Source organism: Lutra lutra, chromosome 2, assembly GCF_902655055.1.
Source record: "Lutra lutra chromosome 2, mLutLut1.2, whole genome shotgun sequence".
Classification (NCBI taxonomy): domain Eukaryota; kingdom Metazoa; phylum Chordata; class Mammalia; order Carnivora; family Mustelidae; genus Lutra; species Lutra lutra.
In genome coordinates this window covers 137406457-137423566 of record NC_062279.1, presented here as the reverse complement: position 1 = coordinate 137423566, position 17110 = coordinate 137406457, and the positions used below count along the sequence as shown (strand labels likewise).

At 43.5% G+C, this 17110-nt stretch overlaps 1 protein-coding gene across 3 annotated transcripts in view; it reads left to right on the top strand.

Annotated features, from left to right (window-relative positions):
• MAML3 (mastermind like transcriptional coactivator 3) overlaps positions 1–17110 on the top strand; it is a 408594-nt gene that overhangs the window by 227434 nt on the left and 164050 nt on the right. For all 3 annotated transcript variants that reach the window (XM_047718483.1, XM_047718482.1, XM_047718484.1), the window contains exon 2: positions 10423–11958. In XM_047718483.1, the coding sequence (XP_047574439.1) occupies positions 10423–11958 (1536 nt within the window). The remainder of the gene's footprint in view (positions 1–10422; positions 11959–17110) is intronic.

Below are 17110 nucleotides of genomic sequence, written 5' to 3'. Positions count from 1 at the left end.
GTTTCTTGTCCTTAGAAATAAATGCAATGTAATACGTGTGCGTGTGTTTATGTATATGAAAAGACAGAGCCGTTGGGGGTTCCGACTGTGGAACTGATGGCAACCACGGATCTCAGAGGAGCTTTTCTGACAGAGCGCTACCAAGGAAAGGAAGCTGCCACTGGGATGCACACATTGGCTCCCTCCCGAAGTTTTCAGGGCTGCAGCTCTCATCACTTCTCAAACACATGCTACATTTGCAAAGGAACATCTTCCTTCCCTCAGAGAGGAGCACAACACTTTTCTGTGAATCAGGAAGAACTGACTGGCAGACGTGAACACATCCTCCTCAGACCATCACGATATGGGTGTCTGAAACCCTTTCCCAGAATTTCTCAGCAAGGTTTGCTCATATTTAATCGGGATGGGAGTCTTCAGATGCAAAACAACAGAGTAGGTGAGAACAAGTGCGGCTGAGAACGGGCTCTGCTCTGTGCCCTGGGACAAATTACTAGCCTCTCTGAGCCCATTCCTCGTCCATCACAGAGCTGTTGTGAGGTTTAATCAAGGTAATATATGTGAAGTGCTTAGCTTAAGGCCTGGTACAGGGTAAGCTCTCAGTCAATTAGAATATTAAATGACAAGTTTAATCTTGAAACATTTAGTAAGCAGTGAATCAAATTCTCTGGCAAAAACTTAGAAGTTTAGAGCTTTCAGGGCACCTGGGTGGTTCAGTCAGTTAAGCATCTGCCTTGGGCTCAGGTCAGGATCCCGGCATCCTGGAATAGAGCCCCATGTCAGGCTCCCTGTTCAGCGGGAAGTCTGCTTCTCCCTCTCCCCTTCCCTCTGCTCCTTCTCTCTTAGTCTCAAATAAATAAATAAAATCTTTTTAAAAAAAGTTTAGAGCTTTCTATTGAAAGCTATGTAAGGAGATTTGAAAATCATATAACCTTGGCATTTGCGGAGAGAACAGTCTCGGTTTTTAACAAGTTAATAATAACATGTTAATAACTTTTGAATCACCAATTTGAACTACATGTATGAAGCTTGTGAAAAATGTTATAACTTCAGATATAAAAAGTACACAGGATTCGTGTGACTTTTGACGAAAATATAATTTATTCATTCCATTGAGAGAAAGCCAAGAGCCTGTGTGAACATTTATGTGTTTGGAAGTATGGAGATTGGAGAGCTTGGGACTTAGCGTTTCTAAATGTCAAGGGCCTCACTGCCACTGCTGCTGATGTCTTATGATCCACTCTCAATACACTGTACATTTAGTTGGTGCTTATTACATGTTTAAGAATAACTAAAGGATAGGGGGCGCCTGGGTGGCTCAGTCGTTAAGCGTCTGCCTTCCCGTTCAGGTCGTGATCCCAGGGTCCTAGGATGGAGCCCCATGGCAGGCTTCTCTGCTCAGCCTGGAGTCTGGTGCTCCCTCTTCCTTTGCCTCTCCCCATTCGTTCTCTTTCTCTCTCTCTCTCTCAAATAAATAAATAAGATCATAAAAAAGAAGAATAAGAAGGAGAACTGAAGGATAAAAGCATACCTAAAAATCCAGACACACACACAAAAATTGCTTTTAAAAAGTACCCTACTCTGGCACCTCACAGCTAAAATTGGGCAAGCCTCCGTGCTTCAAACACTGAAGAGAGGGTACAATCACTCTCAGGTACACCTAAGACTACTTGGAAATGGCGTTTTAAATCTGACTCATAGGAGAAAGGAACAAGATCATGGTCATTTCTAAAAATAACCTCAAAGTCCCCCAGAATGTTCTGAATGGCCCTGTTCCCTTGAGCTGGAGACTGAGCAGTGCCCCAGCATTCCCTTGGGCATTTGTGGCTGAGGTTACAGATACGGACCAGGAGGGTGAGGCCCTTTTAAAGATGATTCTTTTCCCCCTGGGCATTTCAGAATGGGGATTTCTAACTGCCTGTTGCTGACATTCCCTCCAGAGACCCAACATTTCCCACTGATCAGATCCAAAGAAGTTGCGTCCTGGGATGGTCACAAGTAGAGGTTTTTAACTCTTGGGTCTCAGGGAAATAACGTGTGTGTGTGTGTGTGTGTGTGTGTGTGTTTCATATGACTTTTATTATGTAGTAAATTTGTTTTCTTTCTAAAATAATGTTAGAAGTGTGTAAGGCTGATGAGGAAGCCTTCAGGAGTTGTGATAAGATTTCTCTTTTTCTTTTTGTGTTGCTCTGCCCTTTACATAGATCTCCTTTAAAAAAAAAAAAAGGTACTCAACTTTTGTCAATACATGTCTGACATGTGTTTACTTTCAGATGTGGTCTTTGTTCTTAGGACCAAGTCTATCCCCCAGCGCCTGGTGCATGGGTACACAGCATGCCTTCCATTCATTTGGATGAAAGCAAGGGGAAGTATATGTATAATGTGGAGAGAGAAAATGGTCCAGGATATTACTTTGCTCTGAGAAACCTAAAATGTAAAAAATAAACATTTTCATGAAAAGTCTTATAGAAATCCAGCAGGTTTCTCCAGAATCCAGGGTCCTCTGAGGTTTGAACTAAAACAAGCGCGAGTGTTGTTTCTTAGTCCTGTTTGTGAGCTGTCCCAGAGTATCACCAACTAACTCAGGAACATTTTACATGGACACTGGGTTTGTGTGTGTATGTATATTTTTAAAAAAATCACACCAACAACTTCAGAATGTCAGAACTCCCAACAGAATTCTTATTCTAGATCAGAATTCCTAAAAACTAGGGATCCTGGACCAATTACCTCAGAGGAATCAAGGTTTTTATTAAATTTCTTTAGATACGCTGTGCCTCCAACCTGTGTCCCACTCTGGGTCCCACCTTGAGCTACTAAATCAAAAACTGTGGAAATGGGACTGAGAATTCTGCATTTTTAACAGCTCTCCAGGTCTCTTTAGAGTTGGATAATGAATGGTCTAGAACATTGAACTTCTAAATAAACCTCAAAAAATCCTTTCTAAGGGTGCCTAAATCTGGAAGACAGTTGTGGAAGCGATTTTGCACACTGTACATACTCTAATAATTAAAATACCTAACATGAGTATTCTGGGTCACTCTTCAGATCTATTCATGTGTTCATAAGCTTATTATCTGCTGGTAGAATGGGAAGCATACCCGTATGAAAACTGATACAGTGAATCATCTTCTAGTTTGATTGGAGCTGATCAAAATGACCAAAATGTGCTCTTTGAGCCTCTAAATTAGTTATAGCATCTGCAAACTGAAATTCCAATTCATCTTCAAGTCCTGGGAAATGGCTGTATCTCTAATATGGTGAAGAAAGTTCACTCATGGTGTTGGTTGGTGAGTGAGAATCACTTAAAGCCTTTGTATGGAAATTCAAAATTCAGATATGAAAATATCCAGCATTTTGAGTTGACACACTTGTCAAAGCATCTGACCTTGGTAACGGCACATGACATCTGTGGGTTTCAGTTTAAGTTTTCCTTTGCACGATTCTCTTCCTGTGCTCTCTGGTTCTCTATACAGGTTCCCAGAATCTTTAAGAGTTCTCAAAAATATTGAGGAGGGGACAGCTCACAAGCCCTTTCCAGCATCTTAAAGGAACTAAAATAAACTGGACATTTACTCAATAGTCATGAAAACACTAGGCAGACCAACATTTTCATTTCATTTTACGGATAATTCCATAAATTCACTGTGGTCATTTGAGAGAGAGCCTTAGTGGTCATTGTTATGTACAGTCGCATGAAGAAACAGGAAAGCGGTTGGAGGATGTGTATGAGAATGCCGTGCTCCTGACCCTGGACTTGTGGGAGGGGCTGTGCAGGGTTGACTGTAGAGAAGATAATGTCTAAACTGAATTGGGAAGGACAAATAGATTTGGTCAGGTGAAGAAGTTGGATAAGAGGGTATGTAACCTATGCAAAGTCCCAGAGAGACAGAGAATAAACACCGTATGTCCCGAGAACTGCAAATAATTACATGTAGCCGGAGATTTTGAGTTGATTGGCACTGGGGGCTGGGGACAGGTAGAAGGGAAGAAGCTTAGAGGTGTTAGTTAAGACAGGGGAGGTAAGTAAGCAGAGATGAGGATTGAGTTGCAGAGGGCCTCTGTGCTGAATTTAGGTGACACTGAAGACAGAAAAATGTCAGGTGAGGAATGGGCATGACCTGGTTCACACTTTATAAAGAAAGTTTACAGGCTCAGTGCAGAGAATCGGTCTGGAGGGGAGCGAGCAAGGCTGGGGCAGAGAGAATCATTTGGGAGCTGCTGCAGAAATCACGAGAAGTGTTGACGATCTGAACGAATGCAGTGGCATTGGGAGGTGGAAGATGAAAATAAAATTCGTAGATGGTAAGAACAGATAGTTCTTGAGGTTTAATTGGGTGTGGGTGGTGAGGAGAGGATGGGATCAGGGATGATTCCTGAAAACAGTACGAGAGAGTGTTCTGACGATCAGCGTCGGAGTCCAGTGCCAGGGAGGATGGCACAGCCAGGATTTTCCACCCCAGGTGAGGGTGCGGTGGCTCTGCAGTCAGGCCTGAGTCTGAATTTGAACCTGGGTTGAGCCCTCTTCCACTTTTCCCTACCTACCGCCCCCCTACCCTGGCTCTGTCATTTTGTAATCTCGCATAATGTCACTATGCCTGAGGTTCCTTCTCCATAAGATAGTTATAATAAACCCTACTTTTTACAAGCATTAGGCGTAGGAGGCAGGAATCTGATGGCTTACCCCAATGGCTTTCATCTTAAAGGGCTTCATTATTAATAGCAGTGTCATTTTCTTTACTCCCAGGCTCCGCGACTCTGCCCAATTTCATACAAAATTAAGGACGAGGCAATATGAGGTTTTTGTTTTGTTTTATCTTACTAGCGCTGCTAAAAGCCAAAAGGCAGAAAGAATCTCTTTTCCATGGATATGCTGACCCAGGGGCCCCCTAAGAAACCCCTCCGTGTCAGCAGAGGCCTGGTAACCCTAGCTAGGGAACTCATCCCTGTTGTGGATATTATCTACCTCTCCCCATTCCACCTTCTCCAAAACACTGACCTTTTCCCCATTGAGCGGGAAGACCAGCACATGACCTGTCCCCAAGGTTTCATAGGAGGATAAAATATGATCCTGGGTGAAAGTGCTTTATAACCCCAAAGGCAAAGCTATTCTTCTTATTACTGCTGCAAGTGTCCTATCAGCCCTCCCGAACCGTTCTGTCTCTCTCCGCCTCCCAATTTCTTTCTGTGTCTCTCAGTTCCTCTCTCCCCCTACTTCCATCCCCCCTTTCTGTCTGTCTGTCTCTGTCTCCCACATGCATATACACGCACATGACGGTTTCACAGAAACACATGCTATCAAGCTACACTGTAGATGAGAGACTTATGTCGAAGCCATTCTGGAGGACTTGTTTCCGTCGGAGGAACTGACACGTGACAGCGGCCCATATTGTCACAGGCATGGGATGCACAGCGTACTTCAGGCCCTGGCGCCATAGCCTCCCTTCATGGGAGAAAACATTTACACGTAATAATAGTAATACAGGAACAAGGGAGCTGATGCTCAAGAAAGAGTTTCTGTGATTCTTCCACAGGGGGCACAAATCACACTAAGAAGCTTCTAGCTTTGTAAGGCAGAAGGACCTGGGACTTCCACAAGAGGAAGCCATTTGGGACGAGACTCTTACCTGAGTCCGTGGGTGGTCAGGGCTCACGAGGATACACCTCTCTTCAGTCGGCTATCCTGCTCACTGAGCAGAGCTCTCAAGAGTTCCTCGGCCTTCTCAAGCTCACAGGTTCTGTCTCTTCCTGCCGATTCGCCTTCTGTCTTCCAAGAGAGACATGAGAGAATTCGACTCACAGACCAGCCTCCTGTAGAGCAGACGATGATGAGACAGACAGTAGGGATGCTAAGATTGCTCTAACTATTTTGGACACAGCTAGACAAAACATAAAACCACAACATAGCATATTTGATGACGTCTTTCTTATATTTCCAAATGTTGTATGTCAGGATACTGGCGCAAGGAGCCAGAAGTGGAGAATGTGAGGCCCTCAAGGGGAAGGAAATACTCAGCAGCTCCATTCAGGTCACATGCTGAAAATGCATTCGATTTGAACCTCCACGACCTAGTGCTACTCTACAATCTAGAACACAAATGCATTAGCGCTCAAACTTAAGTTTGAATGGCAAATTTCATTTTTGTTGTCCATATTAAAAAAAACAAGCAAACAAAAAAAACTATACCAATGCTTGGAAAATGTGAGGATTTTTGCCAGCTAAAGAAGGAACAGAAATATCATCCTTCTACCTATCTGTAGTTTGAAGATTCAGGAAGTAATTGATCTCACTTGCAGTTGGAACCACCGGTATCACCGAATTTTAAAGATAACAATAGCTAAGGCTTACCATGGAGGCTTACCAGGTACCAGGCATGAAGCTAAGTGTTGTCCATATTACTGCATTTAAGCTCGTTTTTGCACTAACTCTATAAGCTAGACATTATTAACCCATTTTGCAGATGAAGAAACCAAAACGGAGGAGAAGTGAAGTAAGTTTTCCAGGTTCCATTCATTCAAAAGACAGTGATTGACTATCAGCTCTGCACTACTGGGGACCCAGTAGTGAACAAAACAGAAAAATCCCTTCCCTCATGTAACTCACTTTCTAATGGAGGGGTTCATAGCTAACATGTATTAAGTACCAGACAACATTTATATGTATTAATTCTTAGTGGGGGCGGGGGTGGTCTGGGGTTTGACCTCAGGCATTGTAACTACAGAGCCAGGGCTCCTGTTTCTTTCTGTATTACTGCCCAGTATGCCTCACCCAGGTAGGCTCCCTCAGCTGGGAAGAGGTGAAACTTGGGGTCTCCAGCTAGACCTGTCCTTCAGCATGGTCTCAGGCACCACTCTTTTACAGAGAAACAAACAGACCACTTGTCTTTATTTCCCCATCCTGCCCCATCTATTTCACAGCCAAAAACAGAATCATGGACCTGAACTTTCTAAAATAAAGTCAGGTTCATTTTTAAAATATATTTTTTTTAACATCACTTCAGATGGTGCCAAGGGCCCCAGATCATCTCTTCTTTAGGGCCTGAAGCTGTGATATTTGAACTTGCTGCTGTGCATTGGAGCTACATTCAGGTATCTGCCATACTTGTGTTCAGAACCACAGTTCCCAGGGCTGTTCAATAAATAACAAAATTTTCTAGCAGTTTCCACCTCATACGATGGATCGAACCGGTTTATCTTCTTTGAAGTCAAATGCCAGTGTGTCCCAGTGAGGCCCTTGTTTTCGGCAAGGCTGGGGTTCTACCAAGTGACTGCAGACAGTGTTTGGTGTTGTGATTGAAAATATAAGATTGAGGAGCAAGCATGAGACTGGTTTTTCACTCAAGGACTTTTTCTGTTGACTTTGGAAGTGGAATTCTCTAGTTATGAGAGAACAGCAATAAAGTGGCCCTGCGTAGAATCCCCCACATCATCTGCAGATTGGTTTTATTATAGGTAGGGCTCCTTGAGAGCCTTGGCGGTTCCACGTGGGAGCGCTGAAGAAGAGGGTCAGGGGGAATTCTGCTCCTCTCTTCCTTTGCTTCTGTGGTGCACTGTGCCTTTGCTGGAATAGGAGAGTGCCTACGTGGACAACCACTCTGCCTCTTCTCTGCTCCCTGTGTCCTCCTGCCTTCCGCCTTCCACTCTGTGAAGTTACTAACCGCCCCCCTTCTAACCTGAGTTAGTCTTCCTTGGTCATTCGGCAGGCACTCCCTCAGTACCTACCCAGTGCCAAGCTCCTTGATCGGAGCTCCACACACTGGCCCCTGTCCGGCAGAAAGGAAGGGGGCAGATGGATGAATTAGGTTCATAGTTAATAAATCCATAGAGTTAACAAGAGTTTCTTAACTGGAGTTATCTGAGAAGTCCAGTTACGTGGATGCAACATTCCACATGCTCCAGGGTTAGAGTTTCCATTACCAGTGAACCTCAGTTTCTAGGTCTTAGATGAGTTCCAGTGGTGAACATTCCCACAGAACAGGAAAGTAAAGGCACCACAGCCTGTGGACTCCTGCTGCACAAGTTCCCCACCGGGGAGGTCTGGGTCCACTTTGACCTGCTACTTTTTGAGCAAAAAACTCTCTTGTAGCCTCAGGGATCTGCCCAAAAGGCTGGGTGGTGGTGCTTTGCCTGAGCTAGAGGAGCATCACACAGCTTCATCCATCACAGGTCATGCACACCAGGGTCCTCTATTTGATTGCACATTTATTGCTAGCAATCTATGCAAACATGAGCTTTCCTATAAATAAGCCAGATGCACATGCGCACATGTACACACACACACACACACAAAGTCAGGTATTCCTTATGGTCAGTGGGGCTGCCTCCTGCTCTGATTAAAACTCACCTCTTTCAACTCCTGAATTAGACCACAGAATTAATCATTCAGTTTGCCATTGTTTATTAACTGCCGCTATGAACCCGAACACTAGATGGGGCCCCCATGGATACGCGGTAAGCAAATCAGTCAGAGCCTTCTTGGAGCTCACTAAAGAGACACCCAAGAAACTGCCCCAAAGTATGCTAGGAGCTCTAATGGGGAAGTGGAATGTGCTGGAAAAACTTATTCCAGGATATCCAACCCAGTATAGGTGGGTCAAAGAAGGTACCTGATGTAGCTGGAGTGGGGAAGGGTTGTAAGAAGATTTCCTAGAGGAAGGGAAGTCTGCGATACAATTTGAAGGATGGGTAGCTGTTAACCCGAGGGTGGGGAGAAGTTTGTTCCAAGAAAAGAAAACAACACAGACAATGCCCTGGAGATGGGAGGAAGCTTGGCACATCTACGAAACTGAAAAACTTTCAAGGGAGTTGATAGAAAATGTTTGGCAGGGGACAAGGAAGTAACGCTGAACAAAGATGCCAGAAGATGAGCCCAGAATGATGAGCAGAAACCCAGGTGAAGCAGGCTCAGATTGGATTTCAAACCAAAGGCAATGGAAACCATTACAGAGTTATAAACAGGAAAAGCTAGATATTTCTTGAAAGAGCTGGCAGCATAGAGAATAGATTGTTGGAGAGCAAAGCAATGGATACAGGAACAGATGAAAGAGTAATGGAGGATGAATGGAGGCAAGGCAAAGAGGCCGGTTAGAAGTACTGCAACAATCTAGCCAGATAAAATGGTATCCTGGCCTCGGATAGTGGCAGTAAGGTTGAAGTTGAGTGGGCACATTAGAGGGATATGTTAGACGTGGAATCCATAGGACCTGGTGGTTGGTGATGGGAGACATTTTGAGAAGAAAGCTCAGGTTTCCGGTTTGGGTAAGTGAGTAGATATTGAGTAGGGAACTGGGTAGATGCTGAGATCATGAGGATCATGTTTGATAATGAGCTTACTGTTGAGACATGTTGAGTTTTACATGCCTATGAAACATCCAGGAAGAGGATGCTGAGGTAGTAGACCCCCACAGGGAAGACTGGACTGGGTACATTGTTAACAGGGTCATCAGCCTAGAGAAGATGGTTGAAGCTGTTGAACTGGCGGTAATCACGTAGTCAAGCACGTAGAGTGGGCAGGAACAAAAGTTGACAAGCAAACAATGAGGAATCCCGTCATTTAGAAAGAACAAAGACCACACATGACCCTGAGAAAGAGCAGACAGAGAGAAAGAAGGAAATCCAGGAATATGTGATAGCATGGAAAACAATGGAAGCATGCTTTTAGAGCAGAGCAGGCTGCATCACGAGGTGCTGGGCGGTCAAGTAAATAAGAACTGAAGAGAAGTTGTGGGTTATGTCAACGGTTAGTCTTCATTTCTGCACTATTCAGTAAATGTTAAATTCCATATGCTTAGAGGATTTTTAGTGTTTTTAAAAATATTGTTGATTTAATTCCTTGATGTCTTCAGCTAAGAGGTGAGAAAAGTTACGATAGGTATTAACATCTTTCTCAAGTATAACACATTTGGGGACAAGTCTCACATTTTGCATTGCTTTGGAAAATAATAATGGATGATTCTCAGCTGTTAAGAGAAGTACTGCCTTGGTCATGATCCCAGCGTCCTGGGATCGAGTCCCACATCGGGCTCCTTGCTCATCAGGGAGCCTGCTTCTCCCTCTGCCTCTGCCTGCCATTCTGTCTGCCTGTGCTTGCTCTCTCTTCCTCTCTCTCTCTGACAAATAAATAAATAAAATCTTAAAAAAAAAAAAAAAAAGAGAAGTACTGCCTTTAACTGTCTCTTTTCCTTTGTTCCCCACCCTCCAATCTTTATTTTGTTTTCTATCTCTTAGCCTCATGAGCTCTTCTTTTGGATAAACCTTTTCCCACAGAATTTGAAGCCTGGCCACTCTTGAAATTAGACGTAGGACTTCTTTCCCATGTGTGATAAAGCATTTAAAAGTTAGTTCACAGCAGTCATGCATCACCTTGCTCAAATAGTGAATGATGACTTGGAAATTTACTCACCCTCTTTCCTTTTTCTTTCTCAGCTCCAAGAGACTGTGAAAAGGAAGTTGGAAGGAGCTCGATCACCACTTAATGGAGACCAGCAGAATGGTGCTTGCGATGGGAGTTTTTCTCCAACGAGCAAGAGAATACGAAAGGACATTCCTACAGGAATGGAAACCATCAACATGCCACTGCCTTCAGCTTCTCCTCTTCACCAACTTGACCTGAAGCCTTCTTTGCCCTTGCAGAATAGTGGAACTCACACTCCTGGGCTTCTAGAAGATCTAAGTAAGAATGGTAGGCTTCCGGAGATCAAACTTCCGGTCAATGGTTGCAGTGACCTGGAGGACAGCTTCACCATCCTGCAGGGCAAGGACCTCAAACAAGAGCCTCTAGATGACCCTACTTGCATAGACACATCAGAAACATCTCTTTCAAATCAGAACAAGCTATTCTCAGACATTAACCTGAATGATCAGGAGTGGCAAGAGTTAATCGATGAGTTGGCCAACACGGTTCCTGAAGATGACATACAGGACCTGTTCAACGAAGACTTTGAGGAGAAGAAGGAGCCTGAATTCTCACAGCCGGCGACGGAGACCCCTCTCTCCCAGGAGAGCGCCAGCGTGAAGAGCGACCCCTCTCACTCTCCTTTTGCACACGTCTCCATGGGCTCTCCCCAGGCGAGGCCCTCCTCTTCCGGCCCTCCCTTTTCTACCGTCTCCACGGCCACGAGTTTACCTTCTGTGGCCAGCACTCCCGCAGCTCCAAACCCTGCCAGCTCACCAGCAAACTGCGCTGTCCCGTCCCCTCAGACCCCGAACCAAGCCCACACTCCAGGCCAAGCCCCACCGCGGCCTGGGAACGGTTATCTCCTTAATCCCGTAGCAGTGCCCGTGGCCGGTCCCGCAACTGGCCCCGTGGCTGTGGCCAGCTCCGACCTGTCCCCAGCGGAGCAGCTCAAGCAGATGGCCGTGCAGCAGCAACAGAGGGCCAAACTCATGCAACAGAAGCAGCAGCAGCAGCAACACTCAAACCAGACTTCCAGTTGGTCTCCCTTAGGGCCCCCGTCCAGCCCCTACGGAGCAGCTTTCGCTGCGGAAAAACCAAATAGCCCAATGATGTACTCCCAAGCCTTTAACAACCAAAACCCCATAGTGCCTCCCATGGCCAACAACCTGCAGAAGACGACAATGAATAACTACCTCCCACAGAACCACATGAATATGATCAATCAGCAGCCAAATAACTTGGGTACCAACTCCTTAAGCAAACAGCACAATATTCTCACCTACGGCAACACTAAGCCTCTGACCCATTTTAATGCAGACTTGAGTCAGAGGATGACCCCCCCGATGGCCAACCCCAACAAAAACCCTTTGATGCCCTACATCCAGCAGCAGCCGCCCCCACCGCCCCCGCCACAGCAGCCGCCCCCACCCCCGCCCCCGCCGCCGCCACAGCTCCAGGCTCCCCGGGGGCACCTGAGCGAGGAGCAGAAGCGCATGCTTCTCATGAAGCAGAAAGGAGTGATGACTCAGCCCATGGCTTACGCTGCGCTTGCATCCCACGGTCAGGTAAGTGTGAAAGTGAGCGGCACCTTGAGCAGCGCCGGTGGTGCATTTCAGGCCCGGCATGGGGGACTCTGCGCGCTCCCGTGGCGGCGGCCTTTCGTTACCTGAGTGCGGAATCCTTCCCGTGCAGCCTCTCGGCTTTGGCCAGGCTTTGGCCAGGCTTAGGTTTTGGTTTGGTTTGGTTTCTCCCTTTCTCCTACGAGATGGAAAAGATTGGTATCATAGACTTTCCTGTCTTTGAATGCGAATCAAACTTCTATTATTGCTGCCGGCAGGTAAAGAAGCAGAAATGACGATCAAGTTCTCACTCGAGAGAGGCAGACCATAGAGGTCACAGGGTAAAACGTGCTGCTCCTTCTGTGGCTTCTCTCCCAGGTCATAGAGGCTTAGCCTCAGGGTGGGAGCGAGAGTGGAGCGTTTAGGGATCTCCGCAGCAGTTTCATAAGGCCCTAAACCACCTCTGCCTTATCTGGCTGAATTGTTAATAATGGAGCCGTGGATTCTTGATGGTTAAATGTGGGAGCGTTGTCTGTAGTTTCAAAGTGAAGGATAGATTTCTGTAGGACCATTCCGCGCTTAAGCATTGGCTGCGGGACTAGCACAATTAGAAGTTGTTTCAACGTGGCATGACTAGGGAGTGCAATAAAGCCTTCCCGATGCATTCAGCTCTCATTCAGGAAAAGCTAACGGTGGATATATCTTAGTGCTGGATCAAAATAAATTCTCCTCTGTCCTGCTGTCTTTCTTCAGGACATCCTGGTTTAGGGATGTAGGGCCCTCAGTGATCTATGGGGAAGATGAGTGGCAACCTGTTGGGGTGTGAATCCTTACTGACAAGCATTCAGTCCCCTCATCCTCCCCCCACCCCCAGCAAGCTGCTTATCTACCTTGCAGGAGTGGGGAAATGCACTGTTCTGCCTTTTCTCCAAACATGGGTGAATTCACCAGAGCCACCCTTTCATTACCAGTGGCTGTGTTGTGCCTCAGTCCTCTCAGGATTCTGACATTTGCGTGGTAGTTGGGAATTTTGCAGAAAATTCTTTGCTGTAAGGGCTTTCACGTGCAAACAGGTTCTAACTAGTGCTGGGGTGTGTGTCCACAGACGATGCGTTAGAAGCCCTGGGAAGTACTATGGGCTGATCTTAGATCACTGTTTGCATCTCCAGGTTCCGCTGCCCCGCCCTACCCCACTCCCAGAGCTTGATGGGGGCTGTAGAGCAGGAGGTGGTGTTGGCCTGCAGAGACAGGCCTGGGCTCTGTGGCTTGATTCTTGTCCTTCACAGCCTTCCAAGCCCCAAACCTCACAGTGGTGTCTTGTCTTCACATGCCAGCCAGCTCCAAAGAAATTCTGTCTGGAGGAATAAAAATATAGCTTGGTTTACACCCACTGTAATCAGTAGCTTGGTAGAAAAACAGCACTGAAATGTGAGCTTTTATGTTTTATCTTGGTTTCATTTAAAAAAAAAAAAAAGCACCATTGGAAAATGCAACATTTTATACACTTCAATATTAAGTTTCGAAGGAGGCAAAAATACAGGCAACACACAGGGATGTTTGTTGTAGCCCAGACACGTCAGGGCTTTATGAGATCACAAGCTGTCGGAATGGTCTGTTGGTAATCTTAATACAAATTGTGCTGCTGCAATTGCTGTTTTTACGGTGAAGTATTTCCTCCGAGCCAGACCAAAGATGATTAATTCCAACTCACAGAATCTGCAGACATGTGGGTGCAGTGTGAACCCGTCCTCACTCCCCCCCCCCCTCACTAAATGTCTTTTGAAATTTGCTAACTTGGGACAAAGTTCTTGTCTTTGCTGGAACATGAATTTTAAAGGTACTCATTTCAGGTCCTTATGCTTGCCTAACTACGAGTAACCGAAGCCCTGAGCTGCAGAGGTCATGTTTTGAAAGGACTCAGTCAAGTGTAGAAACAAAAGTGATGGTGTTCTGGATTAAATCTCTGGGCTCCTCCTCTTTTCCTTCCATGTCATGAGGTACTTTCAGGGTGGACAGAATCTGCCTTTTGGAGGCCTTATTAGAATAATCACTTCTTAACCCCAAAAAGAACCATCAAGCAAAAGCACACTTTTTAATGAAATATTAACTCACCACTGTTTGAAACAGGCTTCAAAATACATATATAAACATGTGAATATCTTTCTGCAAACATCCCATTTATTTCATGCTTTCACCTGATTGTGGAGCAGTATTTACATAGCTCTCAGAATAGTTAATTACACTATATGCGAGTACATTGCTCAAATACGAGCTCAAATTACAGGCAAGATATAAAATATAATTATACATAGGTATAGTTCAAATTTGTTTTCTGCTGTTGCTAGTGAAAATTCCCTTTACTCTTTGTTGGCCATGAGGACCATGATCAACACTTAGTTTTAATGAATGACTTGAATACCAAAGCCGATAATACGGAAACATTTATTTCAAAGTGATTGTCTTATACAGATGTTTACATGATTGCGATGTTTGCAGACAATGACATTTCTCTCAGAAGATGCCATTTCTCACTTACCTGGATATTTTCTTAAAGAGGGAACCAAAAACTAGAAACAAAAAAAGGCTTATTTCAAAATTTCAAGTATGTTTTGTCGAGTAATGCGACTACTCAGAATTTACATCTTATTCCTTATAATTAGAAAATTAAACAAAGATTTATGTACAAAGATTGTGCTCATGGTAATAAAACAAGCTTACGGTAATGAGAAATGGGGATCAAAATAAATATTTTGGGGAAATAGATAATGTACACAAAAATCATGATATTAATAAGTGATTAGTCACATAGAAATGCTCATAAGGTGAGCAAAATAATCAGATCATACAATAGCTTGTATGTTACAGTCCAGGTTGTGTTTTTTGATATGTGTAGAAAAATACTGAATAACTAAAATATTAGGAGTGGTATTTTGGGTTGGTAAAATTGTGATTATTATCTTCTTACACTTTACTGAATTTTCTAAATTTTCTATCATATATGTATGTTAATCCTACCATCAGGAAAAATACCTTTTTTTTAGGAAAAATATTTCTTAATGTTTTAAGCAAAAAAAAAAACATTTTAAGGGGTGCCTGGGTGGCTCAGTGGGTTAAGCCTCTGCCTTTGGCTCAGGTAATGATCTCAGAGTCCTGAGATCAATCCCTGCATGGGGCTCTCTGCTCAGCGGGGAGCCTGCTTCCCACCCCCCATCCCTGCCTGCTTCTCTGTCTACTCGTGATTTCTGTCAAATAAATAAAATCTTAAAAAAAAAAAAGAAACATTTTAAGCAAAGAAAATTCCCTGTTTTTTTTTTCATGCTCCACTAATTCTTTAAAAATCCTTATTTATCCACTTAGTCAGTTGGATTGAGGTGATACCATTATTTTCTATTAATTTACGTATATTTTTTGTAAATTCCTCCCTGCTTCTAGAGATAGTTATAAAACCCACTCTGCACACTCACTCTCTTTTCCTTTCTCTCTCCACATCCTCTTTTACTTCTTTTCACTTAATTCCCACCAAATTTCAGCTAAAACAGTGACAGTGAAGCAATCAATAAAATTTCCACCAGTACAAGCTTCAGAATCTTCTCTGGGTTATGTTCTTGTATTATTTCTTTGATCTTTTTATTCTTTCCATTTTCTTCTTTCTTTCTTTTCACTCTCTGGAACTTCATCATATACTGGGCCTTCTTGATTTCTCTTTAATTTTTAAAATTTGTGTTTTCTGAATTGAAATAACCAGAACTTACTTTGGTCATGTCTATCTGTTATCTTTTTCTAATCTCATTTCTCAAAGACAGGATCTCTCTGTTTCTCTCTTTCTCTTTCTCTCCTTCCCACTGCCTCTGTGTGTCTCTCTCTCTCTGTTTTTGCTATTTTTTCATGGTACCTAACACTGTGTCTTCAACATAACCGTGTTTAATAAATCATTAAACATGGCAATTATCAAAGTTCAACCCAAAAATATGTTTACTTGATGATCAGCTCCAGTGGAGAGAGCATTAGCAAAAATAACACAGAGCTGTTTTTGAGATCAAATAGAAGAACCGGAAAGACAGGTCTAAAAAGAATCCTTTGATAGGAGGTGGTTATCTTGAACCAATAGAACAACAATGAGATTGCTGGGACAGCAAACCCAGTCTCTGTGTCTGACAAACAAAAAAACAATGGAGCAACCATGAAAGAAGTAAACCAAAAGCAAATGACTGCTTGCTGGTCAAAGAAGGTGACAGGGATACCCAAAGCCCAAAAATAATTCCTGCATAGAATAGTGGAAAGCGAATAATTTCCAAAATGTGATGTCAGTTTTTAGTAGTTCCTCTCTTAGGACTAGATAAATTATAGACTACTGTGCTGCTTTATTCTTTACATGTGTGATTGCTCTGTGTGGCTGTGTATATCACAGTGAAGCACGTATGCTTGTATTTTGTAGAATATTTTCCCCTTTCAGTTTTATTTTACCAAAATATGTGGGGTACCATGTGAGGTATATTATTTTGAGCTTTTTAGCCATAAAATCTCCACGAAAAGAACAGAGCTGTGGTATTCATAGCCATCCTGGAAATCTCTTTAAAGGTACATTTTCCTTAACTTTAAAAACCTGGAGCCCCTTTGTTAGTTTCTTTAAAATATATTTATTTTATTCAAATAATAAATGACAGTTTTTGAAAATTAAGTAATACTGCAAGGCTTCTGAGGAGAAACAGCAGTCTACTGCTTCATGCCCTCTGTTCTTACGTTGTTTTCTCTTATTTATCTCCCTCAACTGCTGGTTCTCAATTTGTCAGTGATTTGATTCTGTAGAAGAGGATTTAACCTGCTTATACTACCTCTTCACAAACATAACCCCCACACACAGAGTCTCTCTCTTTCTCTTTCCTAAACTCTCAATATAACTAGATATATCACAAATTATGATTTTAAAGTAGTCCCTATTTACATGAGTGGCTTTTGCATATCACATCACAGTGTCATTATGTAGTATACTATGATTATAGTTCCTTTCCTATACAACTTTTTGTTTTCCTTAGAATTAGTAATAGCCTCTTTTTTTTTTTAAATCAGTGCTGTCCTAATACCTACCTTCAATCCATCCTCAAACTTGTCCGACTCTGTAAAACTCGAGATATGATCAAACATCAAATAATCTATTTTT